Source organism: Malus sylvestris, chromosome 11 (assembly GCF_916048215.2).
Source record: "Malus sylvestris chromosome 11, drMalSylv7.2, whole genome shotgun sequence".
Taxonomy (NCBI): Eukaryota; Viridiplantae; Streptophyta; class Magnoliopsida; order Rosales; family Rosaceae; genus Malus; species Malus sylvestris.
Window position 1 is genome coordinate 39,916,051 of NC_062270.1, and position 17,977 is coordinate 39,934,027.

The 17,977-nt window shown below is 39.1% G+C and overlaps 3 protein-coding genes and 1 non-coding gene across 5 annotated transcripts; all 4 read right to left on the reverse strand.

The window, feature by feature from the left end:
* Window positions 1-142: 142 nt before the first annotated feature.
* LOC126591391 (uncharacterized) lies at window positions 143-2,759 on the reverse strand. Its single transcript, XM_050257067.1, has 2 exons — window positions 2,573-2,759; window positions 143-583 (listed from the first exon to the last, which is right to left on the reverse strand). Exons 1-2 carry the CDS (start codon window positions 2,608-2,610, stop codon window positions 391-393), a joined length of 231 nt encoding a protein of 76 aa, XP_050113024.1. The 5' UTR covers window positions 2,611-2,759; the 3' UTR covers window positions 143-390.
* Window positions 2,760-2,805: 46 nt separating this feature from the next.
* On the reverse strand, window positions 2,806-2,878 carry TRNAR-ACG (transfer RNA arginine (anticodon ACG)). The gene has a single exon. It is a non-coding gene; the product is annotated as a tRNA-Arg (tRNA).
* Window positions 2,879-3,315: 437 nt separating this feature from the next.
* LOC126590808 (BTB/POZ domain-containing protein At1g03010-like) lies at window positions 3,316-7,508 on the reverse strand. 2 transcript variants are annotated; one of them, XM_050256316.1, is made up of 4 exons: window positions 6,829-7,508; window positions 5,708-5,774; window positions 4,336-5,535; window positions 3,316-4,046 (listed from the first exon to the last, which is right to left on the reverse strand). In XM_050256316.1, exons 1-4 carry the CDS (start codon window positions 6,921-6,923, stop codon window positions 3,504-3,506), a joined length of 1,905 nt encoding a protein of 634 aa, XP_050112273.1. In that variant the 5' UTR covers window positions 6,924-7,508; the 3' UTR covers window positions 3,316-3,503. The 2 variants fall into 2 exon arrangements, with proteins under 2 accessions (XP_050112273.1, XP_050112274.1); XM_050256317.1 differs by lacking the exon at window positions 6,829-7,508 and adding an exon at window positions 5,864-6,142.
* A 2,482-nt stretch (window positions 7,509-9,990) lies between these two features.
* LOC126591250 (zinc finger CCCH domain-containing protein 32) lies at window positions 9,991-13,278 on the reverse strand. Its single transcript, XM_050256838.1, has 7 exons — window positions 12,898-13,278; window positions 12,605-12,747; window positions 12,086-12,148; window positions 11,805-11,924; window positions 11,396-11,686; window positions 11,003-11,320; window positions 9,991-10,651 (listed from the first exon to the last, which is right to left on the reverse strand). Exons 1-7 carry the CDS (start codon window positions 12,977-12,979, stop codon window positions 10,250-10,252), a joined length of 1,419 nt encoding a protein of 472 aa, XP_050112795.1. The 5' UTR covers window positions 12,980-13,278; the 3' UTR covers window positions 9,991-10,249.
* Window positions 13,279-17,977: the final 4,699 nt, after the last annotated feature.

The following is a 17,977-nucleotide window of genomic DNA, read 5'->3' on the forward strand; positions in this document are numbered from 1 at the left end:
CATATACATAGGCAAACTTTTATTACTTTATCAATGTCAACATAACGCTATTTCAATTTTATTTTTATTTTTCTATGCACAGTGTGTCCACAATTTAACATCTGCGGAAGATGGGATATATGGATACTTCGCTAACAAGTAATTATTTAAACTAAACCAGATAAAGCATTTCCTTCTCAATCAAAAACATAACAAACAAAACTAGGAAAGAGATAAATGCACTGCAAACAGGTGACAGGTTCTAACTTCTCGCAAACAGCGAAAGGGTGAAGAAACTAAGAGAGCCTTTCTTCAACTTTGGTGAAAAGCTCTGCTGAGGAAAAGAGAAGTTTTCTATCCAAAAAAGTTTGATTGTTCGATTACCCATGAAAAATGGCTTGAGCAGATCCTTCACTTCTGAATATAATCTTTCAAGAAAGGATTTGTCTGCTCTAGGATTGCACTCCGTCGCCAGTTTTCCACTGCTCTCTGAACCGTAGCGTTTGCCTTGCGTATCTCCTCAGCAGAGGACTTGTGTTCTATGATCCCTAAAGGTCCAGGCTGCAGTACTTTCACCACAGTTTCCATCTCTCGCTCCAGCTGCCTAAGCAACAATAAACAGGAAATAATCCCAATTAAATGCAAATGACAAATAAGACAATATAGTAAGAAAAAACTCGCAAAATATAGAAAGAAAGACGTCAAGCACACAACTGACATTCAGCAGAAACATCACTCCCTTCTCTCAGATACATAACTTTTAAGGCCATTGGAACTAGTTTATAGCAAGAATTCGATACACAGGGTGTCAGAGAAGAGTCAACAACAACAACAACAACAACAACAACAACAAAGCCTTTTTCCACTAAGTGGGGTCGGCTATATGAATCCTAGAACGCCATTGCGCTCGGTTTTGTGTCATGTCCTCCGTTAGATCCAAGCACTCTAAGTCTTTTCTTAGGGTCTCTTCCAAAGTTTTCATAGGTCTTCCTCTACCCCTTCGGCCCTGAACCTCTGTCCCGTGGTCACATCTTCGAACCGGAGCGTCAGTAGGCCTTTTTTGCACATGTCCAAACCACCGTAACTGATTTTCTCTCCTCTTTCCTTCAATTTCGGCTACTCCTACTTTACCTCGGATATCCTCATTCCTAATCTTATCATTTCTCGTGTGCCCACACATCCAACGAAGCATCCTCATCTCCACTACACCTACGTGTTGATCCTTCACCGCCCAACATTCTATGCCATACAGCATTGCCGGCCTTATTGCCGTCCTATAAAATTTTCCCTTGAGCTTCAATGGCCTACGACGGTCACACAACACGCCGGATGCACTCTTCCACTTCATCCATCCAGCTTGTATTCTATGGGTGAGATCTCCATCAAATTCTTCGTTCTTTTGCAAGATAGATCCTAGGTAGCGAAAACGGTCGCTCTTTGGTATTTCCTGATCTCCGATCCTCACCCCTAACTCATTTTGACCTCCGTTTGCACTGAACTTGCACTCCATATATTCTGTCTTTGATCGGCTTAGGCGAAGACCTTTAGATTCCAACACTTCTCTCCAAATGTTAAGCTTCGCGTTTACCCCTTCCTGTGTCAGAGAAGAGTCAAAAGACACAAATTCAACCCCTACTATTACACACGGCAAAGGACACAGTTTTCGTTTAATTCATGACCCCAACAGATGAAAAACCCCGCAATTAAAACAATCCTGAAGGTTTTAACTAAACCCTTCGAATTCCCCTGTCCTTACAAAGGGAGATTAAACGGGGAAAGCGGTTCCTTCACCACAGCAGCAAGCAATTTCAACTTGGGAACACGGCACGATCAGTGTCAGGCCAGCGGGTTAATCTTAGATTAATCAGTTCACCCCACTCTACAAAACATGACACCAATGCAGAAACATCACTCCCTTCTCTCGGATACATAACTTTTAGGGCCATCAGAACTAGTTTATAGCAAGAATTCGATACACAGGGCATCAGAGAGACAGCGAAGGACACAGTTTTCGTTTAATTCATGACCCCAACAGGCAATTCAAATTCCCTCTGTCATTACAAAGGGAGATTAAGCGGGGAAAACGGTTCCTTCTCCACAGGCCAGCAAGCAATTTCAACTTGGGAACACTGCACGATCAGGGTCGGGACAGCGGGTTAATCTTAGATTAATTAGTTCACCCCCACTCTACAAAACATGACACCAATGCAGATACCGGAAAGCTGCAAATTTGTTTCTTTTACCATTCATATAACCATCCCGGCTTGAAACTCTTACTGGGAATTTTACAGGCGAAAGTAAATTAATTTTACCAAACAACTACGGCCAATGAAAATTCCCATATGCCCTAGATCAATCTAACAAATCTGGGATATGCAGAAACCGAAACCAACAGACAAATTTAAATTCAAAGCTTTGAACTTTAAAGGAAAATTAGGGTTAATAAAACAAAAATCTAACTACAGAAAACCAAGCAGGTTTAGAATCGAACTATCAGCCATTGTTTCGGAATCATTCGAAAACCCTAAAATTGAAGCGAAGAAACAAAGAAAAAAAAATTAAAAATTTAGATTAGGGTTTTACGTGGAGGTACCTGAAGATTCTGGAGAAGGGAAAATACGACCTGCTCATCTCTCTCTCCCTCTCCCGATTGATCGACGATGATGCGCCGCCGTCTCCCCTTGTTCTACAACGGTTGCACGCAGAGAGATCTTCCTGCTCAAGATACCGAAACGTCGTCGTTTTCGAGCTTTCCCCTTGAAAACGCGCGAAGCGGCAAATGAGCGAAAAAAAAAAGAGGGAAGTTTAATTAAAAAAAATAAAAAACGACTCTGCTGGGGATCGAACCCAGAATCTCTGGTTTCGTAGACCAGCGCCTTATCCATTGGGCCACAGAGTCGAATTGTTAAGGTTCCAATCGATTTTATTTATTTATACAAAGATTAATTCTAAGATGGAACTGAAATGTAAGCCCCAACAGGAATTCTTTGTGTAGGATGTCGCATCTCATGGACGTCATTAAAAATGTATTGATATATGATAACATGTTGGTACAGTTTGATATGGCAATAATGCCGACACATTTTTATGATATTATCTTAATTGTGATACAAAAAAAATGTGTTGAAGTTATAAACAAATTGTACCAACATGTTATCAATACATTTTTAACGATGTCAACAGAATGCGACAACCTGCACAAAGAATTCATGTTGGGGCTTACAACAAACATGATCTTATCGTTTGTCTACAACATAAAAAGTTTCTAGAAATTAATAATTGTTACACAGTCACGTGATGTTACTAACTCACATACTATAACATGAACATAAAATGTTTCACCAAAAGTTCAAGGGATCTGTGATATTCATGTTATATATATAACAAATAGAATCTCAAATATCAAACTTATATTATAATTTAGAAAACGCACCACACATATGTATAATCATATGCTAATACAACAGTTATATATACTATACACTCTTGTAACACTTGTATACATATTCACACTCCCCAGTTCTTCAAGAAACCGAATGGCGCCTTCGTTTCTGGAACAGAAATCTGGACTCCGAACGCGCCTTCCCCCCAAGAGGGTTGATACTATTGATCTTGAACAATGCACCGAGCTTCCCCAACTTTTTGGTGAAAGATTTGAACAGCTTGGTTGCAGGATGTGACTTTACAAGGTCTTGTTTCATAGAAACATGATCTTTTTCCAAGTCTGTCAGCCTCATTCGCATTCTCGCAACTTCAAGCTTCAGCTCGCGGTTCTCTCTTCTGACTGACGCGTAGTTGTCTCTCGGTGAAATGGCTCCGCTGCCTGCACCACTGCCTGATCTTTGAGGGATTTGTGTGGCGTTAATTGCCCCGAAGAAGTACTGGTTGTGGCCACCGTTCATTGCGTTTCTGAGCCTGATTTGCTCGAAGTAGAGCACTTGCACTGCCGTTTGTACCGGTAGCCTTTCATTCTGTGCCGCATGACTGCATGCTTCTTGGGATAGTTTCTGGCAGTCGATGGTTTTGCAGAGGCGGTAGCGTTCAGAGTCCTTGAGATTCGGATGGACCTATAAACAGAAACACAAATCCAGATTGACGTTGATCAACATCATGAGAAGAAAAATGCGTTCACAAATTTTAAAGGGAAATGATTTCCGCACTCCGTTTTTCTCCCCTCCATGCCTCTCTCCATTCTAGCCGTTGGATTGAATGAGTAACAAGAGGAACAAAAACAAAAGGAGTATTGAGAGTGCGGAAATATTTTCTCGTTTGTAATCAAAAGTTGAGTTTTGCTTAGGACTTGCACACATTGACTGCGAGAAAAGCGAGAGCGAGAGAGAGAGATGTATTACTCACTTTGAGGAAGATATCCACAGCTCGGTAGAGTCCATCGCTTATTATTCGAGCATGGTCTGGAAGTAGCTCTGCTAGAGCTATGAACCTTGACGGCATCAAGTTCGAGTCCAGTGCAACTTCTGCAAGATAATTGTCTAGCAACTTTGATACTTTCAGGATCGAACTTTGCTTAGGAGATCCAGGGCTGTCGAAATCATAAACCATTTCTCTTTCGTCCCTCAAGTGATTCTCTTCATCATCATCATCCTCATCCAAGTTCAGAAATATCGAAAAGATCGTCAATACAGCATCTGTGTCATAGATTGTGCTGTGGTTGTTTCCGTGTGAATTTGCCGGAATCAGGATGTCTTCGAGAATTGCCTGATCCAGCTGCAGACCAATCCGTCTCTCTAAATCGGATCTGCAGGAAGCAGACGACGATGCTGCAATCGCAGTTTTCAACAAGCTCGAAAGAAAAGCCATTGGAACTAGACTCTTCCTTGATTGTGTTGGAAGCAAACTGACTATAGCTTCAACAATGACACTTTGTTTGTTTTGCAGTTCTAAATCCAAAAGGCTTCCTTTTACCAATTGGTTATCTCGGATGACAAGTCCTTGAAGAGAATTATGAGCATAATTGATCAAAATTTTGCAGATCAGGTCCTGTTTAAGACCCTTGGTTTTCAACGTGGATATAACACGTTTGAAGAAGTCGAGACTAAGCACTGTAAGCGCTTTTCCCCACCAGTCTGCAGGCGTTTCAGGTTGCATATTTGAAGCCGCTTTCTCAGGAAAGTTGTGGTCAAGTTTCAATAAGCCAGAGGTGAGCTGCTCTTTGCACACATTGTTTGCGATTGCGTTGATAAGCCTGCTTACCAAGTTGGTTTCTTCTGCTGCAGGCAAGAGGATTTCGCAGCGATGAAGAACTGATATCGACTTTGCTATGTTTGGGAAAACCGTCTCCTTCAGATAAGCTTCAGTTCTGGTTTCCATGTTTTTCTCAGCATACTCTTCCGTCATTTCCAGAAAGTGCGCTACGCAACGAAGTGTGGCAACATTTGACTGCGTAATCTCAACATTAACTCCGTAACAGAATTTCGCAGCTAGCTCAAATCCCTCTGGTCCACCCGGAACAGAAGCAAGAATTATGCGTGAAACTTTTGAATCTTTTGCTTCAAGCAACAGCTTCCGAATCCTTCCACTCCGAGAAACTAGAGGGAACTGCAACATAGTCACCATCACATTACTAATTCTCCTTCCTTTCATAATTCGACATATTTTTCATTTAATCGTCACACGACAATATCTTATCACAAGCTAATAAAACACAATAATTATTTTGTAACTGCAACAAATTGAAACAATAGACTAGTTCTGAACCAATTTCACTCACCTTGTGAAGTGCAAGGCTTGATGCTCCTATCTCCACGGTAAGATCGCTAGAAACATCAGAGATTGGCCTGTGACAAAGACAAAATTCGTTGAAAAATGGAATCGAAGCGAGGCAAGAATCAAAATCTGCTACAATCTAGAACTACAACATGCATACATTCTCATATGTGCCAACATATCAAAAACCCTGCAAGGAACTTCTGTATTTTCCATGAAAGTACACTGCACACAGTTTCAAGTTCAATCCAAACATATGGACAGCGTGATCCTTCCTCGTGTAATCATATTAGTGATTTGTTACAGAAGGACGGCCCAATAATTGCGAAATGAGCGGTGGATTGGAGTGTGCACACGAAGAGTAATGTTAGATTATGGTAAAGGATAAGAAAGCTGATTGAAGTCTGCAGAACTTGTGCTCCAGAATTGGAAAAGATTGACCAAATTCACCGGCCAGCAAAGATATTGGGGCCCTCGTGATTGGCTAACCTAGCTGAGCGGATTCATTATTCTACGTGGCGGTGTAACAGTGACGCTGAATAAAGCCAGAACCAATGGAGAATTTGTACAACTGGTCCGTACATGTCTTCAGGGCCTACAGATGGTAAATGTACAACAAATAATTGATCCACAAAACATTAACTTGGGGTGGCAGTTGGCACTTCAAGAATATTATTAGCGAAATATGGCTGCATCTGGACAGCAATCAGCCCGGTCCACCTCGTGCCATTGTCGTTTCGATTTTGTACTGTCTGAAAAACACAGGCTCTGTTCTGACACTCAAATCCCAAAAAAATGCTAAAAAATAAACTCTATTTTCGTGTCCTTTCGTGTTGTATCGCGCTATCCGTATCCGTGTAACGTAGAGTTACTGGTAAGTGGAAACTACCATATGGCTCAAAGCTAGAGAAAACAAGGCTAAAATTGAAAAACAGAAAATTAAATGCAGGTAATCTGTCAAAAGTAATAAGATTATAAGAGATGGACGAAAGCGGAACTAGGCGTAGCAAAGTTGGCTACCACAATGTGCACCCAAGTTCAATTTCCGCTCGCACATTTTACTGTTTTAGATTAGACTAGAATATCGCTCAAAAAAAAAAAGCAGAAGATAAGGGGGAACATTACCATTCAGTGGCATGCCTTATGCTTGAACTCGGACGAATAGACCGCTTCCCGGAAATGCTAGGCTTCAGTTCACCAATGGTGACGACCCCCATCATTCCTCGACCACCTTACGATCAGAGTTCCCACTCAAAATCCTGCAGCTCCAGGCCCACTACAAAATTTCAAGAGTCCCAAAGTTTCAACAGTATAAGCACTTTCACTAAAAGCCCATAGCTGATTTCTCAAATTTTCAAACACCTTATGTTCATAAATTCCCACTCAAAACCCTGCACCGCGAAATCCACTACAAAAAAAAAGTTCAAAAGACTCAAACTTTCAGCAACATAAGCATTTTCCACTAAAACCCCATCTCAGATTTCCCACCATAAGCAGTTTAACTAAAACCCCATCTCAGAAATCTCACTTTCCATTTCCACATTGCAGCATTTTTCTGAGGGATGGTTTGAGGGAAGAGAGAAAATGAAAAATGCTGCTGGAGAAGAGAAAGCCACATGAAACCATGCAGGAACAAACGGGAGGGGACTTTGATACAATATAATTACTTTAATGAGTGCCTGTGATAAGGTTTGAATCGAAAAAGTCAAGGAATTGCAGCTGCAAAAGCACTTTTCGGTGAAAGGTAGTGAGAGGGAGTGAATGAGTGAGTTGCTTTTACATGGTTAATGTTTGAGGGAATTTTGCAGGATTTCTGAGAGGGTTGCAGTGCTTTTGGGGTTGTAATCATGGCTAGTGAAAGCAACTCGCTTGAAGCTTTTGCTTATTTAAGTCCCTAATTATGTGTAAAGCTAATTAAAGTAGAGATTTAAAGGATGAGTGGGTTTACCTGATATAATGAGAACCTCAATGCATCCACTTAAACTACAGGGAAATTCGAGATCCAAACTTGCATTTCCATCGTATACAGTAGAACCTCGATAATTTAATAATCAATCAATTTATAATCTGGTTAAATAATATTTTTGGCCGGTCTCGACTTTATAACGTGCTAAATTAATAATTCGTTATAATTATTAGATAATATATATTATTAAAAATTCATACAAATCCTACCTAATACATAAATTAATAATTTTCTGATGCATAACGCTTATTATTTGACTATGATGCCTTCTTAAAATATGACTCAATTATTATTTATTTCTTCTTAAAATTGATGTTATCTTGTATCTTATCTCTAACTTTTCTTGACATGACAAGAAGTTCTGATGTTGTTTTCTCATACTACAATCTACAACATTATATTATTCAATGTCATTGTCGCTTTAAGAGCTTCTTTTCGAAAAAAAAGGGGCTCCATACTCCATAGTAAAACTAGCATCTTCGACTTCATCATCTTGAACAATGTACAATCTATTTTTGAAAAAAAAAATAAGTAGACTCTTGAATTTTATTTAGTTAAACAAATATATAGAATTATTAGTTTATAAAACGAGAAATTAAATAGAATGTACAATATTTTAAAAAAAATAAAGAATACTTTCATAAAATAATGAAATATTAATTTATCGATTACTTAATTTTCCACTAAATTAATAGATTCCCTTGGTCCAAAACTATTAATTTAGGAAACCGTCATTGACACTCTAAAATTCTAATCGTGCACTCCTTATGAAAATATTTTTTTTTCTTTCTAAATATAGAAAATTTGGACTGCACAATTAAATTTTTGAGTGCCAATAATAATTTCTTTAATTTATAGAGGTTTAACGGTATTCCATAAGGAATATATACCCATGTCACATAATCTCGTCCACTACAATTTCATCTATCTGTATTATAACACGGAAATTGATTATAATGCGAAACTGCACCATATGGAGGATTATATAATTGAATTACCTTGGCAACACATGCTTGTATTAAATTTGCTTGTACGTATGTTTGTGGTACTCAGTGCTCTCGATGTGACGTTGTTGGACTCATGATGGCCTTGGATTGAGTCGATCGGTTGGCAATGATAACCCCATCAATTCTTTTTCTTTTGTGTTTGCTGGATGATCGGTTGGTGGTGAACAACATTTAAAGATTCGTCGTAATCAGTCAAAATTCAAAGGCACGGTAAACTGTTACTTTGACGTTTTGCGTTAATAATACAACATTACGTTAGTAAAAACTTATAATCTGTACAAATCGGCAAAGAAAAGTGTAGTTATGTCAAGAAAGTCTTTCTCTAGAAAATCGATCGTTAAGTTAAATTTCTTTGTGAACAGTTGGCAATTGGTCCAATCCATATGCTGCTTCAACATTCCTACAGATGGCAGGGGAAAGAGAAGAAATTGGAGTGCCCTCCTCCGCTGCTTTAATTTGTTTTTTTTTAGGCACAAACATTGCATCAAATCACGAGTGACTAAGTGAACGGAGAGATTCTTGCATACATTGGGAGATATATCATTGGAGGGATTCAATGACTTGCAACTTAATGTTGCGTCCTCTCTTCTCTTCTGACATGGGACATGAGAATGAGTTCACCGTCGTATGACTGACCGACTATTATTAGTGGTTCCGAACATTATGGTACCGTTTGGTACGTAGGACGGGACGGGACGAAACGGAGTGGGACGAAGCGTTCTGTCCCACATTTGGTGCGACTAAAACAGCTGGAACACACTATTCCACGAGACGAGTTTTTGGTGAATTTTCGTTCCACCTCACCTCCTGGAACAACTTGTTCCACATCCGCGAAACACAAAATTATAACATCTCCGTCTCCTTCTTCTTCCTCCTTGTTTCCATCCGAGGGCATCTTTGCTCCCTCTCCGTTCCGACCCGTCTGCATGCCAAACGATACCTATAGCATGTGTTGCCTGGGGCGTAAGGGGTGGAGAATGATAACTTGACATCATCCTCACCTTCCTCCGGCTTATCAATCCCCTACCTAGTAAATTCCGAAAATGCATCGTTGAAAGAGCTGGGCCATTAGGTAGCATGAAGCACGTCCACTCATACCTATGCACTTACAAGCGCTTTTATTATAAACGCTCTGAAATTTGAAATAACGATCCAAGTGTTTCTTAAAAAAAGCACCTGGAAGCTAGTCAGAAGCACTTTTGGCTGTCAAAAAGCATTGCTCATCAAACATTATGAAATAGAGTAAAAATTGCAGGCATACTTCATATTTGTAATCACTTGAAGTTGAAAGAGATGAAAACTGAAAAGAAGACATGGGAAATTTCGATACTGCAGCTTTATTTGGAATTTATATTGGATTCCTGTAATATCGAATTGACACAAGCATCAACATTGTGTGTGCCTTTCCTACTACTGTGTTGGATAAACAGATTTGGTTGAAAGACCGAAATATGACACCCTTTGCACAATTGACCTCATTATACATTTACCGACGACATCTATATAAACAGAAAGAGCCTTGGTGAAACCGCGATCCTGGAGATAGCGAACGAGCTGACTTTGGGTATTACGTTTAACTTGATCGACGAAGCTCGCCAACCGGTCTCGTGCTTCTGCTATTGCTCAAAGGGGATGAAGTCTGAGTGGACAGTTGCACATCAGACAGTGAAACAGAACCGCTCTGAGAAAAAATCAATCCAACTGAACTACTTGAGGCGTTCCCGGAAGAGGGCACTCTAGCCGAGTAAGTATCCATTGTGGAAGCTGAAAGTAAGTCGGGCCGAAGATCTGATGATGAGGATGATGGAGCCAGGGTGGCCAGCAGAGACCCAACCGGATATGGAGCAACAGGCATATCAACGAGAGATGAAACTGAGGGGTTGTACCTCATGGTCTGCACTGGATGATCGAATTTGCATGTAGATCCAAACTTGCACTGACCGTTTTGCAGGTAGAATGTACACGGTTGCACTCCCTGTCCAAATAAAAGCACATTAATTTTCTCCATAGAATATGACATCGTTAACAAATTACTGAAAAACATGTTTACACAATCTATATACATGGTATGACAGCCTTTTCTTTGCTACCTACTTTTGCATTTCATTTGGTTGTACAAAGGAGGTCGACCAGGTATACTTTTAGATGTGATAGTAGCATCCAACAATCCCCTTTAGGAAAAAGATTACTGTTTAACAGAGTAAAAGAAAACTATTGGGTCTACCAAATTGGATAACCAGGTGAGTATGAAACTCAGTAACTTCTAACAGCGGAATTTAGAAAAATTAAAGATTCATCAAGATGAATATAAAACAACTTTGCATACCGGACGGAGTGGGAGACCCATCGGGCTAAGGAGACAAGTTATCCTTGGTGCAGTTCGATCCCGAGGATGATGATACCTACAAGATGCTCCATATTTACAGTCCCCAGTTTTCAGATAGTACTGGCATTCAAGTTCGCCAGGCCTCTCTGGGAAAACTTGTTCACTCGGGTTGCTGCTAGAAGGACCAACAGAAGAGGGTATGGAGGTATAAGGTCTTGCAAGTCCGTGTGTTGGAGAAGATAGCTGTGTTACTCCATATAAAGAAGTTGCTCCAACTGTGTGTTGAGCTCCAGGTGATAGTACAGGACTAAGAGGTGCCTGCACCAAGTAAAGCAACAACTTATTAGCAATGAATTTCAATCATATATCAACCTAAACATGTTTTTATCATACCGAATAAGGACTCCAACCCTGAATAGGAACAACTCCTGGTTGAATTAAGACAGGACCGTACGCCCCTTGCACATATGATCCAGGTAATAGTGGAGGCCTAGCCACCCTCAAACTGGTGGATGCCCCCCCATACTGTTCTGCCAAAGGAACGGAAGGAGACTGCACCGACGGATAAAATTGAGGTGCAGAAGCTGGTATTGCTGTTCCAGCAGGCTGTGGGTGATGGAATTTACAGGTTATGCCAAATTTGCATTGCCCCGTTTTCAAATAGTAGGAGCATTCATTCTCGCCCTGTTATAAAAAAATAAAAAACTGTGAGCCACTTGCTACACAAATTTCTCAAAAGTCTACACACCCTTATGTGGATGAGAGAGGCAGACAGACAGAGAGACAGAGAGGAAATTCAAACCGGTCGTAATGGGTATCCATAGATATTTAGGGGAGCTCGGCTTAAGGATCCAGCTCCATGTTTTGGATGGTGGTACTTGCAGGACGCGCCAAATTTACAGGTCGCAGTCTTTAAATAATACTGCATATTAGGCAAACAAATGTCACAATGGCATATGAAGTTCAAAGCTCAAATAAATAAATCAACAACAGAACCAAGTTGCCGTAAAGTTTCCAGATCTAGATTCTCATTATCAGGCAGGAAATTCACATTTTACAACGGAGCAGAAAACTACTGCATACCTGACATATAGGTTCCCCCGCTCTCTCTGGGTAGTCCCCTGTAGCTCTTACAGCTGCCACGACCTATGTGCAGCATCCAACCGAAGTCATAAACAAAGGATAATAAAATTAACAAGCAAAGACAATTTCAGTTAACCAGTAAAATCCAAGCAGTCGTATGTCACTAAGACAACATTGCCCACTCCACCGAGCCCAAAACACAAATATTAGGCCTAATATTTTCATCAAATATAGACTTGTTTAACTAGGTCGAATAAAAGCACGAAAAACATATCATTCCAAAAAAAGTTCCCATTTCTTTTCCCCAGCTTTCCCAGGAAACAAACAATCATCTAGTTTCACGTAAAGGGACAAAAACTACCCCCAACAAAACACTCAAACTTAAGAAATATGTCCTGTAGCAGTCACCTATCACTGAAAGCTTAAGTACTAGTTTACATATAAAAACCCACAATTAAGCAGTCTTGACAAAGCTCATTAAATGGTTGCAATGAAAATTAACAGCGAACAAGGACTTACAGCGGCACGATCACGAGGATGATTGTACCGGCACCGACCACCATATCCACAGAACCCGGTTCGCATGTAGTAAACACAGTTGGGCACGCCGGGTCGCTCCGGGTACGATTCGCTGCTCGTCAACCCCAAATGCCACATTTGCTCTACAATTTACCCCCAAATCAGAACAAAACCCCAATCACACCCCCACATTACCAAACCAAACCCGAAACCCTAGAAACCCCATTTACGAAATTAGCCCAAATCGAGCTCAAACGAAACGAAATTGAAACGCCGAGCAAGTAAAGGAGTACCTTCGAGGCCGGTCTCACCGGCGGCGGGGCTCCATTCCTGGTTCGACCCGTTTCTGGCGGGGCTTCGTCCGTACAAGTCCATCACAAAACGACGAGTGTTGGGTATCTGTACACCTGCATCAACTGTGGGGAATAGGAGGAGGAGGAAAGGGAGAGCTGTACAGGAATCCCACCGCCCTTCTAGAGATGCCTAGAAGGATCTGAGAAGCTCGATCGAGTGGAAGAGAGTGAGGGAAAGAGGTGAGAGAGAGAGCGGCGACGGTTTCTTCACAGTGATGGAGAAGCTTAATTGCTTTCTCTCTAAAAGAGACCGTCGTACGGTCTGGTATTTTGCCCTTTTTGGCTTCGCACGCACCAAAACGCTCTCTCTCTCTCTCTCTCTCTCCCCTTTTTTTTTCTCTCTCTTCCTTTTTGATTTTTTTAATGGAAAAATATTTGGGTTCGCTTGAGAAAGGACTTACCTAAGTTGAGTTCGTTATTGTGATAATATTCTAAATTAATATCGCAATTTTATTTACAAAATATCGTCCAGAATTTCGTCGATAGGGTATTACGTTTTTACTCATGCAATATAAGTTTGAAATTCTCTTATTTTTAAATTATTGTAATAATTTGGAGTCATCAACCTCACCTTAATGATAATATTTGTTTAAAAGAAAACGATTATACATAACATTGAATCATTAGCCTAAAATTCTAAGGTGGTATTTTCGAGTGGTGCATGTATGTGATATTCGGTCCTGAATTTTAGTGATTTATTTTATTTTTGAAGTATTTCGAGATTTAATTGAAATTAGTCGTTAAATTATCTAGTTTAGACAAAAGCGAAGTTAGGTGTATTTTGCTCGTTTCAAATTTTACTAGATTTTTTTGTCATATCTTGCGTTGGTTAGATAGAGCTCGACCTCACGAGTGCGTAGGCGAAAAATTGTTCGAGAAACGGTGCTTTAACGAAGAAATTACGTATTTTCAACTTTTGTGTTTTCAAACTATGATTGTACTTTCAATCATATATGTTGTATTATTGTCACGCATATGAGCTTTCAACTTATTAGAGTTTTTTCTTTGTTTGTTGTGTTATTCTCTCAATATGTAGGGTTGTTTTGCAGAGTACCATGTGGCACTATGATTGTACTTTCAATCATATATGTTGTATTATTGTCATGCATATGAGCTTTCAGCTTATTAGAGTTTTTGCTTTGTTTGTTGTGTTATTCTCAATATGTAGGTTGTTTTGCAAAGTACCACGTAGCGATTAGAGAAAGATTTCAAGAGTAAGAATTGTTGTCCTTTATTGTAAATTATTTTCGTTGAAGCTCTGATGTATATTGTATGTTTTGAGTCTCAGTCGGGGCGTGACAATGTAAGTCATTTTCGTGATATTTACATTCAAGTCTCTTGGTTGTATTCACATTATCAATAAGTATATTGACACATTATCTATCATTTTTTTAATTTCAGCATTGGATCAATAGTATTTAAGTCCACTTTTAAGAGAGATGTCTAATGTTTGTTCAAATTTTCATTAATGACGATTTTTATATCTGAATATGATTGGCGCAATGCCTTTAGGAAAGGGATCCCTCTTTTTTTTTTTAAATGGGGATTAGTTGTGATGCCCACATTACATCGAACTTCAACGATCTGAACTGTCTATTTGTCAAGTTGCACCTCATAGATAATCCTTGCAAATATTAGCCAAACCATAAATATTTGAGGCATCTAATTGAGTTTGAAGAAATTGACCAACATTATATTCTAAGAAACATTAAAATTTAATTGTGGCAATTAAATGGCCAAATGGTTTCGAATTAAATGGCCAAATGGTTTCAATGTGGAGCAGATCCCAAAACTAATGCCCATTTTAAAAATAAATGAGAATCTATTCCATTGGCTTGATGGTTAGCATATGTATAACTTATGGTCAATATTGTATATCCTCGTATCATTGTATTAAAAATATCAATACGACCAACAACTAAGATAAGATTCATGTAAATAGTCAACAAAACGACGGTATATTTTTTTTTAACAAACAATATATTTATTACTATTAAATGACGCTCGCGGGCTAAACCAAAAATTTCTATTTCATAAGGGACTTGGACTGTGTTTCCGTACCGGCTAATACAAGGTGCACCGGAAAGAGAGTGATCCGCTTGGGAACCGTTGGTGGAGTTCGAAAATTACGAAGCAGCCCTTGGCGATCCGGACAAGGAATGCGACAAAAGTGAGCTTCGATGCCGCATTGTATGGAAGGATGAAACTGGCATTTTGATAGTCGGAGTGAGAGAGGCTTCTGATTGGCTTGTTCTTTCTGTTCGGAGCCCTGCACGAAAGAAGCCACTTTGCACTGTACGGCGTGTGGTCCGGTAGTTTAGATTTGTTTCCAAAATTAGATTTGTTTCCAAAATTAAATTGGCGCAAACAAAAAAACCAAAATTGGTGCTAGAAATGGGATTTGGATCTCATCCGGATCCAAATTGTGGGGATTTTATAAATCCTTACATCTTAGTCATTCATCATGTAAAGTGCGGTCATAAATTATTTGACTTTTTTTTATTTAAAATTAAACATAAATAGTATATGACAAAAACTGACCGCACGATATACGATGAACGACTAGGATGTGGAGATCTTTAGGATCCCCACAAAGTGGATCCGGAGAAGATCCTCTTTCCTAGAAATGTAGCTTAAAATGTCAAGATGATTAAAGACTCAATCGAACACATTTAAAGTATGAGGGACGCTGACAAACGATAAAGAAATTTATATTAAGTTGAATTAATTAATTTAAATTATGAGAAAACTTGACTCGAACGAGAGTGTAACACCATGCAGTGCACATGTTGATTTCTTTTTGGTTGGCCAAAATCAGGGTTGTCTCTGAGATTTCGGGGATTCTGTGCGAATTTTGTAAAATGGCCTATTTTTAAGATAGTTTTTTTTAAAAGTAGGACACCATATTGGTACTTGAAAATAACAACTTAAATCAAAACAACATTTAAGACTCACTGATTATAAGTTTACAAGTGTCATTAAATAGTAAAAAGAGTTATAAACATAACCTTCACTAAATAATAAAAAAACAATTAAATCTTAAGAAACCAAATAAAGAAAAAGAAAAAGCTTCAAAAACTCTAAATTTAGAGTTTCACTTGAATATATAGTATTATTATAATAAAATTGAAAAAAACATTGTTTTTAAGGTATTGTTATTGGCACTCCTAATATCTCATTGTGCACTCCAAATTTTTATATTTAGAAATAAAAAAAATTTGCACTTATAAAAGTGCACTATAAGATTTTAAAATGATAATAAAAGTATTTTTTTAATATATAACATTATTATATATAAATATAAGATACCAAAATTTTTGCGGCCTTTCAAATTTGAGGGTCCTGTGCAATTGCACATTTCGCTTCCCCTCAAGGCCTCCTCTAGCCGAAATGAGTACACATTACACTTACCCAACTAGATTTTAATAAAACTGGGTGGCCTTGTGGTTGGGGCAAATTCCATACTCATATTCTACATGACACGTTTTGAGTTCGATTCTTGATACTAGTGAATCACATGATGGTGCCCATAGGGAGGCTAAAACGTTTATGCGAATTTTTCTTGTCACTATATGTCACATCCTGGCCCGGGACGGACCACTTCCCGGGCCCATTCCACCACCGTAGCACGATATTGTTCGCTTTGGGCCCCGACTACGCTCTCACGGTTTTGTTTCTGAGAACTCACATGAGAACTTCCAAATGGGTCACCCATCATGGGATTGCTCTCGCGCGATACTCGCTTAACTTCAGGGTTCGGATGGAACCCGAAGCTAGTGAGCTCATAAAAAGCCTCGTGCTAGGTAGGGATGTGAATATACATTTAAGGATCACTCCCCCGGGTAATGTGGGATGTCACAATCCACCCCCCTTAGGGGCCCGACGTCCTCGTCGGCACACCACGGTCAGGGTTAGGCTCTGATACCAAATTGTCACATTCCGGCCTGGGGCGGACCACTTCCCGGGCCCATTCCACTACCGTAGCACGATATTGTCCGTTTTGAGCCCCGACTACGCCCTCACGGTTTTGTTTCTGGGAACTCACACAAGAACTTCCCAATGGGTCACCCATCATGGGATTGCTTTCGCGCGCTACTCGCTTAACTTTGGGGTTCGGATGGAACCCGAAGCCAGTGAGCTCCCAAAAGGCCTCGTGCTAGGTAGGGATGGAATATACATTTAAGGATCACTCCCCTGGATGATGTGGGATGTCACACTATAAAAGTGGACTATCATGACAAAGCTACCATCTCTTATATATATATATATATATATTTAAAAAAAAACTAAATATAATTTGGTCACATTGAAAAGGAAAATGTTTTAGCAAGTGGTCATGTACCACAATGTTGGAGATAAGTGTTGCCCTTGTACCACTATGTGAACCCCGTCGACTCTCTAATCTAACAAATCTATCTTATGACCAAAAAAACGAAAATGTTTTATTGTGTTTGTAAACGAAAATGCTTTGGTTCAAATCTTGGCACAAATTTTTTTTTCCACCATATAGTATTTTCGCATGCATGTTATATTTTGTTTGTTGGATATAAGGGAAGAACTAATTATTTAATTAAATAATGCATTGTCCCATCATTTGATGTATAAATTTAGTAAGTACTTTTGTAAATCTTACCATATTTGTTCACACCTTTATAGTGATAGCAATGAATATGTTTAAATATAAATGTTAAATACTAATTTAATGATTTAGATTTTCTCTTTTTTCAATTTCTATATTTTTTTTAAAGAAATCAATTAAAATAAAATTTCAAGACTTATAATTAGTGTATTAATATGACCTACACAATACAATAATCACAAAAATAATTAACATAAGTCAATCCGGTTGAAGCTTCTACCTACCCAACAGCATCCTCTCCGGATCATTTTGGTAAGAATCCTGGGAATTCGTGAATCGTATTCGTTCATCGTACATCGTGCGATCAGTTTTTATCAACTAGTGTTTGTGTTTAATTTTAAATAAAAATATTTAAAATGATTTCTAACCGCACGATGTATT